The 23,607-nt window shown below is 40.4% G+C and overlaps 1 protein-coding gene across 3 annotated transcripts in view; it reads left to right on the forward strand.

The window, feature by feature from the left end:
• SUGCT (succinyl-CoA:glutarate-CoA transferase) overlaps positions 1–23,607 on the forward strand; it is a 570,063-nt gene that overhangs the window by 208,692 nt on the left and 337,764 nt on the right. For all 3 annotated transcript variants that reach the window (XM_072153333.1, XM_072153331.1, XM_072153330.1), the window contains one exon: positions 5,719–5,816. In XM_072153333.1, coding sequence (XP_072009434.1) covers positions 5,719–5,816 — 98 coding nt within the window. The remainder of the gene's footprint in view (positions 1–5,718; positions 5,817–23,607) is intronic.

Here is a 23,607-nt window from a genome sequence, read left to right on the forward strand (position 1 = left end):
AATTCAAACACAAACCTGCTATAGGTTATATACACTCTTCAAAAAAATAAAGGGAACACTTGAAGACCTGTCATCAGAATTTTGCCAGCTTCCAGTTAACCATGTCCCATTAGTATGACTGACAGCTCTGCCTTGCATTACTTTCATGTCTTGTGACCAGAGTGACATCATCTCAGGACCTGTAGCCTCCTAACATAAGCAAATTGTACCTGTATTGTATTGTACTGTATGTATGTGATCACAGCAGCCTCCATACAGGATGGATAGGAGTAGAAGTTCATGGAGATTGCTGTGATTTCCTGTCATCAGATCATTGCAAATTTTGCAAATGTATAGGGTACAAGACAACATCACCCTGGTCACATGGTTGTTCAAATGGAATAAATAACAGGTGGAAATTATTGGAAATTAACAAGACACACTCAATAAAGGAGTGGTTCTCCAGGTGGGAACCACCAGCCACTTATCAGTACCAATGCTTTCTGGCTGAAGTGGTCAATTTTAAATGTTGGTGGTGCTTTCACACTCATAGTAGCATGAGACAGACTCTACATCCCACACAACTGGCTCAGGATGTGCAGCTCATCCAGGATTGTACATCAATGCGAACTGTGGCCTGAAGGTTTACTCCATGTGCTCTCCAGAGGTAGCCTTACTGCCATTAGGTGCAGAGATGAGATCCTCAGACCCCTTGTGAGACCATATGCATGTGGAGTTGGCCCTGGGTTCCTCCTAATGCAGGACAGTGCTATACCTCATGTGGCTGGAGTGTGTCAGCAGTTTCTGCAAGATGAAAGCATTGAAGCTATGGACTGACCTGTTCCACAGACCCAAATCAGATTAAGCACATCTGTGGAATCATGTCTCCCTCTATCCTCCAACGTCACCTTGCACCACAGATTGTCCAGGAGTTGGCGGATGCTTTAGTTCAGGTCTGGGAGGAGACCATCAGCAACGTCATCAGGAGAATGTAGAGGCGTTTTAGGGAGGTCATACGAGCACATGAAGGCCACACTCAATACTGAGGCTCATTTTGACATGATTTATGGAGTTGGATCAGCCTGTAGTGTTTTTTCACTTTCACTTTTGTGTATGATTCCAGGTCCAGGCCTCCATTGGTTAATACATTTGATTTCCATTTCCATTGTCAGCACATTCAACTTTGTACAGGACAAAGTATTCAAAGAGAATATTTCATTCATTCAGATCTAGGATTTGTTATTTCAGTGTTCCCTTTATTTTTTGGAGCAGTGTATAATAAAATGAGCGGGACTGGTTCTTTGCTGTGCAAATAAATTTCACCAATCCGTCTAATTTGGTCCCTTTCACATTTCCTGCTCTTTTGATTATTTTTTCCAATTTCCTTTTGTCTGTCTTATTTTGACCTGAAGCACACTATTCCATACGAAAAACAACTAGCTACACCAGTATTGTAAATCATGTAAAGTAGTTTACTACACACATTGAAGGAGTGTAATTTGCATAGAAAACTTCTTGTAGAGCTTCTTTATATTTAGATACTAACTCAGTGTATAAATGTTATGGATGGCTATTTACTTAAGAAATGTTTCACATCTACTCGATGTTAATGTACATTTTTTGTTTTGCTTTTTTTACATCAATGAAAATCTACCATCAACATCCATCATGATAAACCAGGGACACTTACGCATAGATCCAGGCACCATGGCTCTGGTAATCTACTAATATTTGTGATCTATTGCTCTCTTCCTTCTAAAATCAACCTTTAAAATGATGGTTTGCATTTAAGTGGATGTTGTGTTTTAAGACCTTCTCAGTGATGTCTTTTTACTGGTTGGTACAATGAGCTGAGACATCTCCCCTCACCCACTTCATGTTGCTGCTTTATTTCAGAGGTAGAGGGAGGAGGGAGAGAGCAGAGGGAGGTTGTGATATGTTCTGCTCAGTGTAACAGCCTGTGAAAACACCCACCAGAGCCTGTGAGGCTCATTACCAAAATTTAAATTTTTTTTCTTAGAAGGAAGGAGACAGTGGATAACAAATATAAGAAGGTTACCGTAGTCATGCTGTCTGGATGCATCAGTAAGTTCTCGTGGTTTATCCATGCTTGATTCTGTTGTTAGATTTCCATCAAAGGGTAACCTGTCATCAGGAGCCCTGGATCCCTTGTCCCCATAAAGAATAGTGTGCACATTGCCAAAGTGTTTTTATAATAAAACTGTCTTTTTCGGATAAAAATAAAAGTTAGATGAAAGTTTACTTTTCCCATGTCCCATTGGAGTGGCCAGTGAGAAGCTGTTGGAAACCGTCAGGAAACCGCTCCATCATTCGTCTATTTTAAATAAAGAATGCCCATCTCCCTCCTATTTGAAATAGACACATGAAGGAGCAGTTTCCTGAGGGTGGGTGGGTGGCGGGACAGCTTCTCACTGACCATTGCCATCTAACTTTTCTTTTTATAAGAAATAGCCAGTTTTACTACAAAAACATTTTGCCAATGTGCACACTATTCTCTATGGGGACATAAGGTAACAAAGAAAAGGGCTTGTGATCACGGCTGATGCCTGCACTCGGTATACCTGGACAAATGCCAAGGCTCCCTTGAAGTCATAAGCCTTTTCTTTTACTTTTCAATTTTCTCACGATAAGGCCCCTCCCCCACATTGTCCGCTCTGCCCACAATCACTGTGTCATTACTGAAACGGTGGATGTGAATAGACTCATTAAAGGAGGTTTATTACTGCGTCTGTAGCTATCTTTAACCACCTAAGCACTAACATTTTAAAGAAATCATTATTTGAGACATGAGCGCTGTGGGACCGTCGTCATTCATCTCTTAAGGGGACATGACTTTCAGCACCAGGCTGATATCTGAAGTTTTCCATATTGGTGGTACCATCGGTTTTTTACATTTCCTAGTATACAGCCTGTGAATAAAAACATTATTTATTAATATGTTGATTTTCTGAAAAAGCTACCAGGGGCATGGCTACTCCACAACCCCAGTATCCCTGCAAACAATGCCTCCTTGAGCATCTGGCCAAATTATCATCGTGGCGACCGGGACCCATGCCTGAATATACAGATTACTGAAGCCACTAACAGTTCTGCAAAGGTATGCCTCTGCGCAGAGTGCATGTGAACAACTTTGCTAAATCTGATGGGACCAGGAGCTACGCCACAATTCGAGAGCTTCCCTGAAGAAGGTGGCGCGATGGGATACACTGCACATGCATGGGCCCGTGCAGGGTTCACAATCCTGGCTGAGGTACAAGAAGGCATCTTTGCAGCGCCACTGGTGACCTATCAGTAGGTGAATTCCAGATGGTAGTTTTCCTCATTTAGCAAGTCACGCTGTACACCAACCACTCAATGGACTCTTCTCCCGTGAATCAAAAAACCCCAGCTTGTTGTAACCAATCCCTCAAGTACAGTGCCTACAAGTAGTATTCAACCCCCTGCAGATTTAGCAGGTTTGATAAGAAGCAAATAAGTTAGAGCCTTCAAACTTCAAACAAGAGCAGGATTTATTAACAGATGCATAAATCTTACAAACCAAAAAGTTATGTTGCTCAGTTAAATTTTAATAAATTTTAAACATAAAAGTATGGGTCAATTATTATTCAACCCCTCAAACCACCAGAATTCTGTTTGGTTCCCCTAAAGTATTAAGAAGTAGTTCAGGCACAAAGAACAATGAGCTTCACATGTTTGGATAATTATCTGTTTTTCCAGCCTTTTCTGACTATTTAAGACCCTCCCCAAACTTGTGAACAGCACTCATACATGGTCACCATGGGAAAGACAAAGGAGCATTCCAAGGCCATTAGAGACAAGATCGTGGAGAGTCACAAGGCTGGCAAGGGGTACAAAACCCTTTCCAAGGAGTTGGGCCTACCTGTCTCCACTGTTGGGAGCATCATCAGGAAGTGGAAGGCTTATGGAACTACTGTTAGCCTTCCACGGCCTGGACAGCCTTTGAAAGTTTCCTCCCATGCCGAGGCCAGGCTTGTCCGAAGAGTCAAGGCTAACCCAAGGACAACAAGGAAGGAGCTCCGGGAAGATCTCATGGCAGTGGGGACATTGGTTTCAGTCAATACCATAAGTAACGTACTCCACCGCAATGGTCTCCGTTGCAGACTAGCACATAAGGTACCTTTACTTTCAAAGCGTCATGTCAAGGCTCGTTTACAGTTTGCTCATGATCACTTGGAGGACTCTGAGACAGACTGGTTCAAGGTTCTCTGGTCTGATGATACCAAGATCGAGATCGTTGGTGCCAACCACACACGTGACGTTTGGAGACTGGATGCACTGCATACGACCCCAAGAATACCATCCCTACAGTCAAGCATGGTGGTGGCAGCATCGTGCTGTGGGGCTGCTTCTCAGCCAAGGGGCCTGGCCATCTGCTCCGCATCCATGGGAAGATGGATAGCAAGGCCTACTTGAAAATTTTGGACAAGAACCTCCGCTCCTCCATCAAGGATCTTAAGATGCGTCGTCATTTCATCTTCCAACAAGACAACGACCCAAAGCACACAGCCAAGAAAACCAAGGCCTGGTTCAAGAGGGAAAAAATCAAGGTGTTGCAGTGGTCTAGTCAGTCTCCTGACCTTAACCCAATTGAAAACTTGTGGAAGGAGCTCAAGATTAAAGTCCACATGAGACACCCAAAGAACCTAGATAACTTGGAGAAGATCTGCATGGAGGAGTGGGCCAAGATAACTCCAGAGACCTGTGCCGGCCTGATCTAGATGATTATTAGCTGTAATTGCAAACAAGGGTTATTCCACAAAATATTAAACCTAGGGGTTGAATAATAATTGACCCACACTTTTATGTTTAAAATTTATTAAAATATAAGTGACATAACTTTTTGGTTTGTAAGATTTATGCATCTGTTAATAAATCCTGCTCTTGTTTGAAGTTTGAAGGCTCTAACTTATTTGCTTCTTATCAAACCTGCTAAATCTGCAGGGGGTTGAATTCTACTTGTAGGCACTGTAGGTCTTCCTTAGCTTCCCTATTCAAGCGTCTAGTTTACCTGGTTTGTGGAACGGTATGTTTTACAACCGACTTTATACCATTTTTAGATATACCAAGTTGTCATCTGAGTTCCCTAATGGGAGGATTATTGATGAGCTCTACATGTCCTTAACATTCACATTGACTTTGTACAAGACATTATTATGCATCTCAGAAGTGTTACATATTGCATGGAATTGGATAAATATTTTTCAGGATAACGTGGTAGGAGTAAAAATGCTACAGTAGGCAATAAAAATTCCAATTCATGCCTGAATTTGTTTTGTTCTAAGCAGTAGGTGCTTTGAATGGTCATTTCTACTATGTGTTGTCCTTGTTTTTTCTATTTATTCTGTTCTTGTTTTTCTGTTTTGATTCTATGACAACTCCTACCATTTACTTTGAGAAACTGTATTATTACGGTAAATGTGATTTTGCTTAATTTACTTATTGTATGGTTATTTTTATGTTGTTACTAATATTAGTGCAGTATTGCAGATTCTATTTCTTTAACTGTGAAACTCATATTTTTTGTATAGTACATTTTGGATATATTTACTTCATTTTGTTTGTCTTGTCTGTCAGGTACATTATGAAATTTCCTTAAAGTGTTTTTATTTTGTTATTTTAAAGAATCTATAAAATATTTTTTTTCAATTCATAGTATAAATCTAATTTTGTGAAAAATAATAGATTTGTTTGATTTAGATTACAGATCTTTCAGAACTCATTGATGATCCCCGATTCAAGACTAACAAGCTAAGAGTACAGTACAGAAAAGAACTTCTTCAAGTTTTAACTGCACGGTATGTAAATCTTTATCTTAAGGATATATTGTTTGAACCATTAGGAACGTTTTAAAAAGTATTGCAACAAAAGCCAACAACAGTGGTGAGTATTCGCCAACATTCACTTCACTGTCAAGATTACCTAACAATCTTGACACTGGCTTCTATTTGACAATGATGCCTTTTTGTTGTTTCTTAAGTTGACTAATTGTCTGGTGATGCATGGCATCCCACCCTTTGTAAACAGTGGCCCTCAGGTAATTGCAGTTCTCTACAAGTTTGGAGAAAGTGCAGGTCACTCCTTTCGAGGTACCCCAGTCTCCAGCGGCCATTTCCTAATAATGGGACCTTTATGAGTTGTCACATTGTGGTCCATGAAACCTGTGATGTTGATGCTGAGGCGCAATGACTAATGATGTAATTTAACCCCTAGGCGCACCAGGACGTTATAGTACGTCCCCGGGGCTAGATGCTTAGCGCACGGGGACGTTCTATAACGTCCTGCTTCTGGCACCGGCTCACGAACGGAGCCGGTACCAGAAGCAGCGGCTGTCAGCTGTCTAGTACAGCTGACAGCCTGCGCTAACACCCGCGATTGGAGCCGGCTCCGATCGCGGGTGTTAACCCCTTACACGCCGCGGTCAAACATGACCGCGGAGTGTAAGGGTGTTTGCGCTGTGGATCGGATCCCCCGTGCCGCTTATCGGGGGATCCGATCCACTTCTGGGCAGCTCCGAGGACTGGCATGTGCCCCGGAGCTGCCCGGTCTCCATGGCAGTCAGACTCCTTCCGGGTCTGACTGTAAACTGTCTGAGCATGCGCAAGCTTGCTCAGACAGTTTACACTGCTCTACAATAAAATAGTATTGTAGAGCAGTGTATTGAACTTAAACCAGTGATCAGAGCATCACTGGTTCAAGTTCAAGTATGTATAAGTAAAAATATGCAAAAACACTTAACACTACACATTATAATAAATAAAAAATAAATACATAAAAATATAAGCCCCTAAAATGTCACTTTCCCATAAAAACACTTAATAAAGTATAAAAAACACAAAAAACCCCGCATATTTGGTATTGCCGCGTCCATAACAATCTGTATAATAAAACAGAATCATTACTGGACCCACACGCCGTAGAAAAAAAAACGCAAAAACGTTCCGAAAAAAGATAATTTTTAATTAATACCCTATAAAAAAATGCTCTAAAAAGTAATTTAAAAAATGTTATGCACTCCAAAATAAGCCCACTAAAAATAACAACTCTTCTCGCAAAAAATAAGCCCCTAACTAGATTTGTCAGCCGAAAAATAAAAAAGTTATGCATATGAAAAGATGATGATGCTAAAATGAACAAGATTTTCTCCAAATTGGTTTTTATTCAGTACAATTGAATAAAATACACAAAACCCCCACATATTTGGTATCCCTGCGTCCGTAACAATCTGCATAATAAAACAGAATCGTTATTAGATCCGCAAAGTTAACCCCGTAAAAAACAAAACAAAAAAAAGCTCCAGAAAAAAGATCATTTTCAATTAATAGCCTATAAAAATGCTCTAAAAAGGGATTTAAAAAATGTTATGCACTCTAAAATAAGACCATTAAAAAGAACAATCTTTCTCGCAAAAAATAAGCCCTTAAACAGATTTGTGAGGCGAAAAATAAAAAAGTTATGCATATGAAAGACGGTGATGCTAAAAGTAACAACATTTTTGCCAAATTACTTTTTATGCACTAAAAATGGGAAAAAAATAAAAAATCGATATAAATGAGGTCTTTTTGTAATCGTGGCGACCCATAGAATAAAAATAATATACTATTTTTATGGTATGGTAAACAGCCAAAAAAAAACCCCCATAAAAATCTTCCTGAAAAGTGATGATTTTCATTCCCTCCACCAACAAAGAGTTAATAAAATCTCACCAATTAGCCTATAGATTCCCCCAAATTACGTACCAGAAAAGTGCATCTCATGTGGCAAAAGAAATAAGCCCCTATAGGTCCACATTAAAAAAAAGAAAAAAATTATAGCCTGTACAATGTGACATAGCAAATCTGATCTGGATGGCGCCTCCTTCCCTTCTATGCCCGGCCGTGCGCCCATACAGCAGGTTACCACCACATATAGAGTATCCGTGTACTCGGGAGAAATTGGGTAACAAACTTTGTGAAGCCTTTATTTATTTAATCCATTGTAAATGTTTAATTTTCCACCCAAAATGAGTGTATTGTGAAAAAATATTACAATTTGCAGACTGCACCTCCATTTTGTTTTAACCCCTGTAAAACACGTAAAGCGTTAACAAACTTCTTAAAAGTGGTTTTTCATACGTTGAGGTGTGTAGTTTCCACAATGGGGTATTTTACGAGTCCCACTATTATTTAGGCCTCTCAGTGTCAATTAGAAGTTGAGCAGGTCCATCTAAATACAGGTTTTGGTGATTTTACAAAAAATTTGAAAAATGATACCTAAATTCTGAGCCTCATAACATTCTAGTAAAATATGTGGAATCTTAAAAAACCATGCCAACATAAAGCAGACATTTGGGAAATGTAAGTTATGAATTTATTTGGGAGCTATGACTATCTGCATCAAAAGTAGAGAATTTAGAACGTTGAAAATAAAGAATTTTTCCAAATTTTTGCCAAATTTAGTTTTTTTTCATAACTAAACACAAAAGATATCATCCAAATTTTTAAACTAATTTGAAGTACAATGTGTCACGAGAAAACAATCTCAAAATCCCCTGGATATCTCATAGCATTCCAAAACTATAACCACTTATAGTGACACAGGTCAGATTTGAAGAATGGGGCCACGTCCTTAAGGCCAAAAAAGGCTGTGTCCCCTAGGGGTTTTAAGTAACATGGGCTTTTTACTGTACCATTCATAAAGTGTAGGGCAGTTCTATATTGCTAGACACACCTGCCCACACTGTAACATCATCACCACCATGTGACATAAGTAGCAGATGCATAGCACTCTTCCTGATGTCTCTAGCACAGTTGTCAGCTTAACCCATACAGTGACCTATCTCCCACACAAGATTTGGGACACATTTAAAAGTTGTACAGTGAGTATATGTCACATTGACATACTAAACGGTGGGAACAGTTGGTAGTTCATCATAGAACCTGAAACATCATCCTGTTACACAATGCTCTTTCTTGAGTACATGTTTCTGACCATACTGTTTAAAGCAAAGTCTCATACTGTATTGTAATTTATTACTGGTGCTTTCACTAGACGGTGGCACAACCTGTAGTGCTTGCTGCTCCAATTGCACACCTTGTTCTAGCACTGTACCATGCTATATTTTTTTCATTTGTTTCCAAATAATTTGCAGATTTTGTTTTATACTGTTAATGTGCTTCTGCTAGCCTCCACTCCCTGGTTTGGTATTAACTAGTGACTTGTGGCAGCAGCTCCAATTATACCATTGTTAATTTTGTATGGTAAAACAATACCACATAATTAATTATATACCATAGGCTCTGGAAAAATCTTATTGTCCTGTTCTCCTACCTCTGGGAAGAGGTCTCAAGAGAGCTTTGATGTTTATACGTTTGAGGCTTTTGTTTGGGGGGATCAGTGGGTGAGTTGCACTGCCTCCTGGAGGAATCCCTTTTTGTGCTCTCTTTATTAATAATATACACTCACCGCCCACTTTATTAGGTACACCATGCTAGTAACGGGTTGGACCCCCTTTTGCCTTCAGAACTGCCTCAATTCTTCGTGGCATAGATTCAACAAGGTGCTGGAAGCATTCCTCAGAGATTTTGGTCCATATTGACATGATGGCATTACACAGTTGCCGCAGATTTGTCGGCTGCACATCCATGATGCGAATCTCCCGTTCCACCACATCCCAAAGATGCTCTATTGGATTGAGATCTGGTGACTGTGGAGGCCATTTGAGTACAGTGAACTCATTGTCATGTTCAAGAAACCAGTCTGAGATGATTCCAGCTTTATGACATGGCGCATTATCCTGCTGAAAGTAGCCATCAGATGTTGGGTACATTGTGGTCATAAAGGGATGGACGTGGTCAGCAACAATACTCAGGTAGGCTGTGGCGTTGCAACGATGCTCAATTGGTACCAAGGGGCCCAAAGAGTGCCAAGAAAATATTCCCCACACCATGACACCACCACCACCAGCCTGAACCGTTGATAGAAGGCAGGATGGATCCATGCTTTCATGTTGTTGACGCCAAATTCTGACCCTACCATCCGAATGTCGCAACAGAAATCGAGACTCATCAGACCAGGCAACGTTTTTCCAATCTTCTACTGTCCAATTTCGATGAGCTTGTGCAAATTGTAGCCTCAGTTTCCTGTTCTTAGCTGAAAGGAGTGGCACCCGGTGTGATCTTCTGCTGCTGTAGCCCATCTGCCTCAAAGTTCGACGTACTGTGCTCAGAGATGCTCTTCTGCCTACCTTGGTTGTAACGAGTGGCAATTTGAGTCACTGTTCTATCAGCTCGAACCAGTCTGCCCATTCTCCTCTGACCTCTGGCATCAACAAGGCATTTCCGCCCACAGATCTACCGCTCACTGGATGTTTTTTCTTTTTCGGACCATTCTCTGTAAACCCTAGAGATGGTTGTGCGTGAAAATCCCAGTAGATCAGCAGTTTCTGAAATACTCAGACCAGCCCTTCTGGCACCAACAACCATGCCACGTTCAAAGGCACTCAAATCACCTTTCTTCCCCATACTGATGCTCGGTTTGAACTGCAGGAGATTGTCTTGACCATGTCTACATGCCTAAATGCACTGAGTTGCCGCCATGTGATTGGCTGATTAGAAATTAAGTGTTAACAAGCAGTTGGACAGGTGTACCTAATAAAGTGGCCGGTGAGTGTATATTCTAAATGGGAATATGGATGAGCAATACAATGTAATTTTTTATAAAATACAAGGGGATTGGATGAAGTATAGAAACTTATGGATGGGCCTCACGTAGCTATCATTTTACCTACAGTATTTGACCCATGCTAGAGGCGTTAGTATACTAATCCCTTAGACAATACCCTTTGACTGCCACTGCTCCATCACTGATACAGAGGTACATTTGTATGCCCCTCAAATATTTGTTGATTTATATATACCACCCCTGTTTAAGTGTGAGGTGCTCAGTATGCCTCAGTTACTAGTTCTTTTGGTAGGTGATTACAACATGGTTCTTTCCCACTAAACTAGTTACATTCAGGGGTGTAGAGCAGGTTGTACACAACAATCCCACAATCCGGGCTAGAATGTTTGAGGCACTTGGATGGTGCAACTGCTAGAGAAAGAAACCCCCTGATACTAAACAGTACTCTTGCTACTCATGTTCCCATGGTATGTTATCAAGGATTGATATGTTGTGTCCGCTACTATGTATAATCAAATCTCTGATGTGGAATATCTACCACATAGTGTACCTGATTACTACCCAGTTTTGGTCAAATTCACAATTCAAATAATCATTATCAGACAAGTTGGCAGCTAGTGCATAAATCTATTCTGGATAAAAATGGTGGATAATGGTGACTTTTTCCAGAGACTTTTTTTTAACAGAAATACAAAATTTCATGAACAGTGTATGGGATGCAATGAAAATGTGTATTAGAGGTATCTATATTAGTAGGCACAACTTAGTGCATACTTGCAACAGAGGGTACTCACTATTGAATGGGAGTTCATCCAGAATCCCTCCCATGTAACAGAATTGAATCTCAAACCCACTTAAAGGAACCTCTGATAAAAGTAGCAGAAGACAGAGTATTCTGCTTAAATAGAAATACTTTGTTTGGAGAGAGGCAGTGACACATCTGTTAACTCCCATGAAGGTCTTAGGTATGTACGAGAGCTTTATGCTCCCTATAATTCTATGGCTGACAGCGATAAAGACATTCTTGGTGTATTGCACTTGTTTTACCAGGAGTTTTATAAAAGTTACATGTAGGGTGTAGGGTGTAGGGTGTCTGAGAATTAAGAGAAACTGACTACTAATAACTTGCGCAAGCTGAGCCAGCATCAGATTTACTGATATTATCCATTTCAGTTTAAGAGCTAGAAAGCATTAGCCTCTCTCCCCAATGAAAAAGCTCCGTGCATGGATGACTTGGCAGGTGAATTTAAGAAACATCAAGAGATTTAGTTGCCCTGTCTGCTGCAAGTGTTACAGAACAAAGAAGCTACCAGTCAATACACACCCCCAACTAGTGAGCCAACAGCGGTAGACCAGTTGTGAATTGCGGCATCAAAGTAGAATCGGGTAGGGAAGCATAATGCCTTAGATAAATTAAAACTTAGCTTTTAATAATAATGCAATAAAAAGCACAAATAACACATGCTCTAATAAAAATATCACATAGTCTGATATATCCTACTGAAATGGTTCAGCATTGGTGGACACAACAAAAACTTTTTGTCATCCGTAAGTGTGATGTGATCTAGAACAGACAGTTACGGGCAATCAATACGGATAGCTCATACTAGATCAACTCCATGTAACAAAGCTTGAGGGTAATGGAGATTCCATATAGCGCATTAGGGCAAAGAGAGAGAACGGTAAATAAGATAGGTTTGATCTCACCCGTCTTCATCCAGGTCTGTGGGGGTACAGGAATCCAAATAAGAGTATTACCTAGTAAACCCTAGTATAACTTATTCTCTAACCCCACAAGTTTGTTCCCAGCCTTTACAAGGGCGGTCCACAGACTGCCCCTATTCCCGGCTAGTATACCCTCAAGCTAAACCATATGTACTAGCAATAATTCCCTACGCGTTTCGTGTTTTGGTGAAAGCACACTCATCAGGGGAATCTAAACAAAAAGATAAGTGCTGCTGTACTTATAGAAACTAAGTGGACAGTGGTCCATATTAGTAATGCAGACGGATGGCCCCAGATCCACTGCGTGTGCGCCACAAATAGACAGAAAGGTACCAACCCACAACACGCCCCCATATGTTCAAAGAAGCCGGGGGATAATACGTAACGGTGTGGGAGGAGTCTGCGATCAGAGGGTACGGAGCTACACACCCGCCTCCTCCGATGTCACAGCTTACGTCACTACTCCTGACCCAACCCCCAGTCATAGAGGGTAAGTATGGGTTAGATATCAGGAGGTAGAATGCTAACCTTCGAATGTGCAGTGGCTTGAGAGATCAAAGGATGATCGTGGATCAAGGAGGTTTATGACACACCTGAGATTACGATTTCTGGCTGGTTGGTGATCAATACATACTAATACTGTTCATTGCGGTGCAAAGAATGTTAAAGATACCATTTTGTTAGTCTTAAAGGCAATGTAATAGGGGATATATCCGAACCGAAAGAATGAATAGATACAGGTTAGCATGGATGCTAGACTGAATCAAGTCCAGCAGATGCTTACAAATCAGAACGATGTTGGATATTATTAAAGGTGGAATGTCTTCAACGGATTCAAACAGAAGGGCGGGTTGGCCATAGAGAAAACAGGTAAAGAAGGTAGAAGTTGGGGTAACAGGAGTAAATCAGAGGAAGCAAGCATAATTGAGTGTTTCATTAAGACCTTTTGGAGCTACTGTATCCAGTACAAATATCCATCTCACTTCCCTTTGCAGTACGGTCCTGTCCCAATTGCCTCCCCTGAGAGGTCTAGGGATTGCCTCAATACCATGGAAACGGATCACTGTGGGATCACCATTTTGAACCGAAATGACATGGCGGGTGAGCGGGGTGTCCCTCTTGTGAGTAATATCGCCTAGGTGGGCACCTATACTCCTCCTAAATTGGCAGATAGTTTTCCCAATGTATTCAATATTGCACTCGGAAATGGTCCAATAGATGACCCCCTCCTGCTTTTGCAGGATGTCATTCCTTTCCCTATGCAAGGCATCCTGGAACGTAGTTCTCAGCAAGTGATCCGGGTAGTCTTTATCCTTAAACCTGTGGCGCAGATCTCTTGCCTGTCTTAGAAATGTGAACTCCAGGGGGGAGCCCCTCCAGACCACTAGCACATCGTCGATGTATCTGTGCCAGGATTCCACCCTCCTGGAGTCTAAGCCACTGTCCTCATTAAAGACAAGAGTCTCCCCCACCAGCCCAGGGGCAAGTTAGTGTAGGTTGGTGCGCAGGGCCAACCCATCGCGTTGCCCCTGAGCTGGTGGTAGAAGTGTCCATTGAATAGCGCACAGACACAGACTTTCTTCAGTTTACATTTATGCTTAGAACCTCAAAATCGGCACTTCACCTTGCCAAAGCGGTTTATATCTATACAGGCGGTCCCCTACTTAAGGACACCCGACTTACAGACAACCCATAGTTACAGACAGACCCCTCTGACCTCTGGTGAAGCTTTCTGAATGCTTTCTGCAATCCTAGATTGCAATAATCAGCTGTAAGGTGTCTGTAAGGAAGCTTTATTGATAATCATTGGTCCCATTACAGCAAAAAAATGTTAAACTCCAATTGTCACTGGGGCCCAAAATTTTTTTTGTCTGGATCGACAATTCTCAAATATACAGTTTCGACTTACATACAAATTCAACTTAAGAACAAACCTCCGGACCCTATCTTGTATGTAACCCGGGGACTGCCTGTATATACCACCAATGTAATATCCTTTATCTCTCATAATCCTAAAATGCTTTGATGATACTCATCACTCCTTACTAACACAAAGACGCAGCCAATTTCCAAATCCATTAATCCCCGTTTAAACTAACTACAGATGAAGAAGTGTTCAGACTCCTTTCCTCTGCTCACCCCACTGCATGCATCATTGACCCCACATCTCTTAGAGTCCCTCTTCCCAGTAGTCACTTCTCACCTCACTACTCAGGCCTACTGTCTTGAGGTTCTTCTGGACTTCATTGTCTCTTCTGCACCGTACATTGAATCACTTTCATGCTCTTGTCACATGCATCACATTTGTAAAATTTGCCCTTTTCATTCACCTAACACCTATTAAATGGTAATTATTGCTTGTCTAGACTACTGTAACTCCCTACTCTTTGCCAGAAGTAGTTGGAGCAGAGCTTCATTGTACCTGTAAACATATAGGGGCACCAGACGAGGTAAGTACATGCTTATTTTTTTTTATACAAGCCCTCCCCAGCCTGGGTCTTACATTTTTTAAACAAACAGACAATCCTTTTACCAGCACAGAAGAAAGGAACGTTGTCCTCTGATGGTACATTATGACTGTAATGAAGGTATGCAAGAAACAAACAGCCTTTAGTTAGAAGTTTCTTCAGATATCTGTGGTTTCAATTGCCTTTTATGCTGCCATTTTACCTTCTGGTCAGTCATTTATTACAAACTGTTTTGTTGGCCAAACTCTATCAGTGGCTTTTTAGAAACTATTCCTGTTACTTACACTGTAAGTAATTTCTACACTGTAGAAATTAAATTTGCACCCATTTATTTGTTTAAATGGTATAGTTCTCCTAGTTTTTTCAGTGTTATATACATGTTCTACAATAACTCATCACGTTAAATTTCATTAAGTGAATTAAGGCACCTGGGATGTTTCCCAGCAGATTATTTGCAGGTGTCTTTTTAGTTCGGGTGAGATTTACAGTGAATGATTGGGGGTCACAGTCATGTTACCCTTTATACCTTTTACATCTGTGTCTATGTACATGCAAATAAATCACTGGCAGCTATTACATATAAAATTATGTGTACCATATATCTAGTGTTTCATTTACAAGTACATAGAATTCTTTCAAAAATCTTTAGACCCTTTCACATTTTGTTATCTTGTGGCCTTGTGCTATTATGAAAAAATAACATTATATGTGAATTCAATAAGCAATAAAGTGAATGTTAAATTACAATTTTAGGAATCTATAAGAATAGGAATAGATTAGAGAAACTTCCAGAAGAAAGAAACCTCTCCTCGGAGAACATCACATGAGTGTGGTATGTGAAAGCCCACATGCTGTATGGTATTTTTCAACAGCTGGCCCAGTTATTTGGATGCCATCAAGATGAAACACACACAGACAATACAATACATGAGTATCATATGGACAATTTTATCCAGAGCCTTCACTTAAACATCTCTATAGAGAACTTAATATGATTTTCCACCAAATGTACCCATCTAACCTGAAAGGATATAAGAGGATCTGTAGAGAAGATTGAACTAAAAAATCCATAAATTGCAGGTGTGCAAACTTTGTGGCAACATACCGAATTGAACATATTGCATAATTTTATACAGTAAGGGGTTTGGGTAAGTATTAAAAGATGTCATATTTAATAAAGACATACATATTTATTTAGATAAAATATTGTTGTACAGGTATCCTAAAGAGTAGAACTGTGTAAACCATGAGTTTAAATTCATTAGAGAAGCACTATTTTGAATGAAATTAATGGCTTAAATTGCATTCTTTCTTTGCCTTGTATGTTAGCATTGGTTATGACAGAAAAATATCCCACCAATTTAGAAATCAAATTGAGGAAAAAGTTTTCAGGAGGCACACGTTTGCCGCTATGTATCACTATGATCTTCTTGGGAATGCCCCATTTGTCATACGGGCAATAAATGACTAGAGAGGATGTACGAGAAGTTCCTGGTGTTCTCCACACAAATTGTTTCTATAACAGTAAGTTTTTGATTTATCAATTTATTTATGTTATTATGATATTATATTTGATTTATCTTGTTGATAGATCTGGCATTTGTATCAGTTTTTTTTTACAAAGCAAACAAATTCTTGAGAATTTGTGGAGTGGAGTTTTTTGCACAAATATTACACGTAAATGACCCAGTAAACAGCGGCCTATGTGACACTCCGTGTTCAAGTAAATTTCTGATGATCGTTTTAATCTTCAGGCAGATAATAATTTATTTGGCAATGTTTTTCGGCTCAGAAAATTAGCCTTCATCAGGGGTCTGGGACGCAGGAAGGCACTGGCTGCTGAAACAGGTCTATTATGTCCTATTTACACTCCATCTTTTGATTTTATGGCATAAAAACACACTTTACTATGATGCACCTTCTGTGGATTTCGCTCTGTCCCACTACTTCTGCCGCATACAACTCAACCTCAAATGAGGTTGTGGCAAACTTTGTTAGGTGACCCCCAAATAGGATTTCATTCTACACAGTCTCTTCTTTGTGTCCCAGCATCATTCCTTTACGCTCTGGTGACACATCACTAATTATTACTTGCTTGCTACTGATATCACTGCACTTTTTCTGGACTCTGCCTAATACTTTGCATTTTGGATCAGTCTGTGGTTCTATTGGAACCTGAACCTAGCATCCATTGTCTAGCATCCATTGTCATTGTCTTCGGAGAGATTGCCAGAGATTACATTTCTAAGCCGTTGAAATATGTGTCATGTGGCTGCTGTAGTGTCCACCTGCCTTTTAGTGACCTCCATGAGGATCCACAATTTAGCCAGGTGCTGAATGACTGTAGATATATGTAACAGTAAAAGTACCTCAATATAGGAAATGCTATAAACTAAACTGAATAAACTTGCATGCAATGACTTCTTCACAGACCGAGTAAGCCATTTGACTTCAACTTTAGGTCAAGAATTTTTGTTTCCATGGATCATGATTAATGTTTCCTATGTTGATCATGCAATGCAAAAATGTTCTGTTTCTGACTAGTTGAGCTTAAATGTATTCAATCTCATCTCCCATTGCATAAAGCAGACATTAGTTACGGCAGTTGTGTAAAAAAATTATATCATGACATATATTTTATTTTCTATAAAAAGGAATTAATCCATTTATAGTTCTTGGGGGATGAGACTGATGGATACAAAAACATTGAAGTCTTAAATGCACCCCAGTGATTTCTAGGGATGTTGAACAGTCTAAAGGCATGTTTGATACTTATTTACCATTTATTCACAGAGCTTCAATGAAACCACTTGTGTAACTACAGAATTGATCTATGTGTTTGCCTTGAAAATTTATTAAGCCTACCATGAATTATTGATATTCTGACTGAAGAGGTTCTGATTATGTTGCTTTCTAATTTATTTCCTCAGTATCAATATTATAGTTACATAGAAAATCATTATTATTTTTTTCCTGTTAGCTTTATAATGTAACTTTATGTAACCAAAATGGTTGGTTTATCAGTATCAGAATGCACTGCAACCTACAACCACATTGGTCTGCAGTGAAATCCTATTGAAAACAGTGGATGACAGTCTATTCCTCTATTCAGGCACCTTTCATTATGACTTCATTAAAGGGAACCAGTTGGAAATTATCTTCAGCTGAAACATGGCATCCAATTGATTGTACATAAAAATTTCAGCATTGTGCCACTTTCATTCTATGGGTCAGTGAAATCACAGATATACCAAATTGATATGGTTTTTGTTTTTAACACCTTAAAAAATAGTATCATCATATTCTAACACCCAAATCATTTTTTTTATTCTTAGGTATATAAAAGCTGTGTTAAGGTCATTTTGTGGGGCCAGCTGATGTTTTTCTAGATAACATTTTGGGATCAGTGCTACGTTTTATTAGAATCTTTTATGTATGGTGAAAAAGTATTGTTTCAGATGACGATTTTTTGCATTATAGCATTTACCTTGTAGAATAGAATTAAACATTATTATTTATTTCTGGAAATTGTTTTGTACAGTACAGCTACAAGCATAAAACTCAGTTCATATTACATAAAAAAATATCCTCTGCTCGTACAGTAAAGAACCTTTGTCTATGTTGATGGTAGAATCGCCTCTCCTCCAGGCGCAGAGAATGCCCCTTGTCCTGGTCACAGGCCTAGGTATAAAAAGATCTTTGGAGAGATCCTTGTACTGTCCATTCAGGTATTGTACATTGTAATGAGGTCTCCCCTCAGTTGTCTTTTTTCTAAACTGAATAATCCCAAATTTTGTAATCTGTCATTGTATTCTAATCCCCCCATTCCCCTAATAATCCTGGTTGCTCTCCTCTGCACCCGTTCCAACTCTACTATATCCTTTTTATACACTGGTGCCCAAAACTGTACACAATATTCCAAGTGTTGTCTGACCAGGGATTTGTATAAGGGCAAAACTATGTCTTTATCATGAGAATCTATTCCTCTCTTGATATATCCCATAATTTGCTTTAGCAGCAGCCGCCTGGCTCTGGTCACTAAAATTAAGTTTACCATCCACCAATACCCCCAAGTACTTTTCAGCTCCAGTTTTACCAAGTAATTGACCATTTAGAACATAATTATACTTTTTGTTTCCATGGCCCAAGTGCATAACTTTACATTTATCTACATTAAATCTCATCAACCATTTCTCTGCCCACTCCTCAAGCTTCCACAAATCCCTCTGTAATGCTAAACTATCGACCTCAGTATTTATTACTTTACACAGCTTGGTATCATCTGCAAATATTGAAACCTGACTGTGTAAACCCACTACAAGGTCATTAATAAAAATATTAAAAAGAAGTGGCCCCAATACTGACCCCTGTGGCACTCCACTGGTAACCTCAACCCAATCTGAGAATGTGCCATTAATGACGACCCTCTGTTTTCTGTCACTAAGCCAATTACTTACCCAAATACACAGATTTTCTCCTATTCCCAGCAGTCTCATTTTATATACCAACCTTTTATGTGGCACGGTGTCAAATGCCTTTGAAAAGTCCAGATATACAACATCCACAGCGTCCCCCAGATCCAGTCTTGAACTTACCTCCTCGTAGAAACCAATCAGATTAGTCTGACAGGACCGATCTCTCATAAACCCATGCTGACGCTGGGTTATAAAGTTGTGCACAGTGAGATACTCCAGGATAGCATCTCTAACAAACCCCTCAAATATTTTCCCCACCACAGCAGTTAGACTCACGGGTCTGTAGTTTCCAGGATCGCTATTTGATCCTTTTTTGTATATTGGTACCACATTTGCTATGCGCCAGTCCTGTGGAACATAAACAGTCCTCAGTGAATCTTCAAATATTAAAAATAACGGTCTGTCTATCACCGTACATAGTTCATGCAGAACCTGGGGGTGTATGCCATCTGGCCCCGGTGATTTATTTATCTTAGTGCTTGCGAGGCGGCGCCATACCTCTTCCTGGGTTAAACTGTTGACATTCCAAAAATAATTTACATTATTCCTCATTGTGTCTTCCACCAGGGGATTTTCCTGGGTAAAGACAGTTGAGAAGGTGACATTCAGTAGATTGGCCCTTTCCTCATCTCCTTCCACCATAACCTCCATGTTATTTCTAAGGGGACCCACACTCTCTGTTTTTAGTTTCTTATCATTTATATACTTGAAAAATAATTTGGGATTATTTTTGCTCTCCATGGCAATTTTTCTCTCAGTCTCTATTTTTGCAACCTTTATCTGCTTTTTACAGCATTTATTTTTCTCTCTATAATCCTGTTATGCCTCATCGCTACCTTCACGTTTTAGCACCTTAAACGCCTTATCTTTCTCGCTTATTGCTTTCCTTACAAGACTAGTTAGCGACATTGGCTGTTTCTTGTTCCTCTTATGCTTTTTCCCATATGGTATGTGTTTCTCACAGGACTTTTTCAGAATATATGAGAAAAAGTCCCATTTTTGGGGGGGCTTTTGTCTTTGAGAACATTATCCCAGTCTATGCCTTTAAGGTCTTCCCTTAGTTGCTGAAAATTTGCCCTCCTGAAGTTTAGAGTGTTGGTTACCCCTTCCCTAAAGTTCTTAGTAAACCGTAGTACAAAATCAATGATATTATGATCACTATTCCCCAGGTTCCCCCCAACCTGTAGTTTTGATACCCTATCAGGTCTGTTGGTTAGGATAAGGTCCAGCAGTGCCCCCCTCTTGTTGGCTCCAGGACTATTTGCGACAGGTAATTGTCTTTTGTTGTTGACAAGAACCTGCTACCTTTGAACGACCTGCATGTTTCTGCCCCCCAGTCAATATCTGGGTAATTGAATTCCCCCATGATAAGTACTTCACCATGCTTTGAAGCCGCATCCATTTCACTTATCAGCGTTTCCTCTGCTGCCTCCAATATATTTGGAGCCTTATAACAAACCCCTAGTAATATTTTATTATTCTTTTTCCCTCCCCTTATCTCCACCCATAGGGACTCCACATTTGCATTTGCGTTAATGATGTCATCTCGCAAGACAGGCTTGAGGCAAGAATTCACATATAAACAAACCCCTCCCCCTTTTTTATTTATACGATCCTTTCTAAAAAGACTATAACCATCTATAGTAACAGCCCAGTCATAGCTACTGTCCAGCCATGTCTCGCTGATACCCACTATATCATATTTCCGCTCCAACATCAAGAGTTCCAGTTCCTCCATTTTGTTTGTGAGGCTTCTGGCATTTGTGTACATACACTTTTTATGGTTTTCCCTGTCTGTATTCCTTTTGTTCTTATTCCCCAATCTCATTCCAGCCCCCCTTCCTCCCCCATGGACTATGACTCTTCCCAGCTCTCTATCTACACTGTCTATTTTCCCTGCACAAGTGTAGTTGCCCTCCCCCCAGGTCTCTAGTTTAAACACTCCTCCAACCTTCTAGCCATTTTTCCCCCCAAAACAGCTGCACCCTCCCCATTGAGGTGCAGCCCATCCCTACTGTAGAGCCTGTAGCCGACAGAAAAGTCAGCCCAGTTCTCCATGAACCCAAAACCCTCCTTCCTACACCAACTTTTGAGCCACTTATTTACCTCCCTGAGCTCCCGCTGCCTTTCTGGTGTGGCCCGTGGTACAGGCAGTATTTCGGAGAAAACTACCTTTGAGGTCCTTGCCCTGAGCTTATGGCCTAAATCCCTGTAATCATTTTTAAGCACCTTCCACCTACCTCTTACTTTGCCATTAGTGCCAATGTGGACCATGACCGCTGGTTCCTCACCAGCCCCTCCCAGTAATCTGTCAACCCGATCCGCAACATGCCGAACCTGAGCACGCGGCAAACAACACACTGTTCGGTATGCACGGTCTTTGTGACAGATTGCCCTGTGTGTTCCCCTAATAATCGAATCTCCCACTACCAGCACCTGTCTGACCTTGCCTGTGCTCCCATTACCATTCTTACTGGAGCAGGCAGTCCCCTGGTTGCTAGAGGCCATGTCTTGCTGCAGCATTGCTACCCCAGAGCTGATATCCCCCTCATCTGCCAGCCTGGCAAACTTATTGGGGTGCACCAGATCAGGACTAGACTCCCTACAACTCTTCCCTCTACCCCGCCATCTACATGTTACCCAACTAGCTGCCCCCTCACTCTGCACCTCCATACTTCCCTCCCCACACCCATCTTCCCCAGAGAGTTTGTGCTCCAGGAGCAGCAAACTTCGCTCCATATTGTCAATTGCCCGCAGCCTTGAAACTTGCTCATTTAGATCCAGAATCTGGGCTTCCAGATGAGCAATTTTCACACATCCCACACAGCAGTATTCCCCCTCAAACGGCTGTTCAAGGAAAGCATACATGGCACAGGATGTACACCGTGTAGCAATGGCACTTATGGAGTCCATTATTCTAATGGGGATTACAATAGAAATATGCACAGAAAGAAGAATTTACAGTCAAAGTAACACAAAATACAGCAATTACCTGCTAAAGCCCCTAAAACTTAAGTCCCTTAAACCTAAGTCACACTTAGGACTCTGCACACACTTCGGATCAATGCACACTCGCTTTTCTGATGCTTTTTTAAAGGTAATTTGCCACAAAACTCTGCTGAGCTCACTGCAACAAGATCTGGCTGCAAACCCAGATGTTAAATCAATGGAAAATTATTTATATTCGAGTTGAAGCTTCTATGTTGCCGTCTCCATCACACTAACCTGGGGTACTCTTTGACGTGGTGGCACCATTGCTGTCCAGAGGTATCATGTTTCCTTATAGAAACCTACCTTATATTGCTGCCTAGAATTTACCATGTACCAAAAAAGGTTCATCGTTACTATCAATATATAACAGGACTTTGTTTAAGAGGGTGTTGTTCTCATGGTGACTAGTAAGCATTTGTGTTGCTGCACTTTATCAGCCTTCATTTGGTCAGTTAATAAGTTAATAAGAAATATCAACATATTTCTTTAGCTCTCACTGTTTTACTACTTGGGGATAAACCACCTTGAGTTAATATTAAGATACATCATCTTATTCACTTTTAGTGATGTACCGTAAGGCGCACAAAAAATCCTTTTCCCAGAAATAAAAGGTGCACCTTATAGTCCAGTGCGCCTTATATATGAACCGAACTTACAGACAACAGCTGCCTTGAACTGTGCACAGGTCAGGCTGGTCATTCATCCTTATAATCAGGTGCGCCGTATATATGAACCTAGACATTTTAGCAGGCATTTATTGATGGTGCGCCTTATAAAAAAAATACATATTGCAGCTAGGTGGCAATAAGATAGGCTGTGTTTCCCTCCTGTTACAGAATACCTGATACTCAAGGCTATATGAACGTATTAAGGTTGTAAGGACTGATATATTGGAACATTTCAAAAATATATACCGTAGGTAACTTACTCTGCTCCTCCAACATTGCTTAGGGCCCTCTCCCTTGGAGATTAAATTATTCCAATCTGCTACATGACCTATTCATTTAGCCTTTTCATTGTTTTTGGACTACTGTGTATTGAGTTATTGAGACGTAAAGGGAACCTGTCACCACATTTTCACATTTACAACTATGTATATTCCTATAGAATTCCTATAGACCCCTATTAACTAAATGACACCCTTATTTTACCTAAAAAAAATTTCCTTCACATCCCCATGAATCAATTTCATCTTATATTACCTGGTATCAGAGGGGGCATGTTTTGCTTGGAGAGCCCCTCCCATCTACTCCTCCCCATGCCTTTTG

This window comes from Engystomops pustulosus, chromosome 5 (assembly GCF_040894005.1).
Source record: "Engystomops pustulosus chromosome 5, aEngPut4.maternal, whole genome shotgun sequence".
NCBI classification, from domain to species: Eukaryota; Metazoa; Chordata; class Amphibia; order Anura; family Leptodactylidae; genus Engystomops; species Engystomops pustulosus.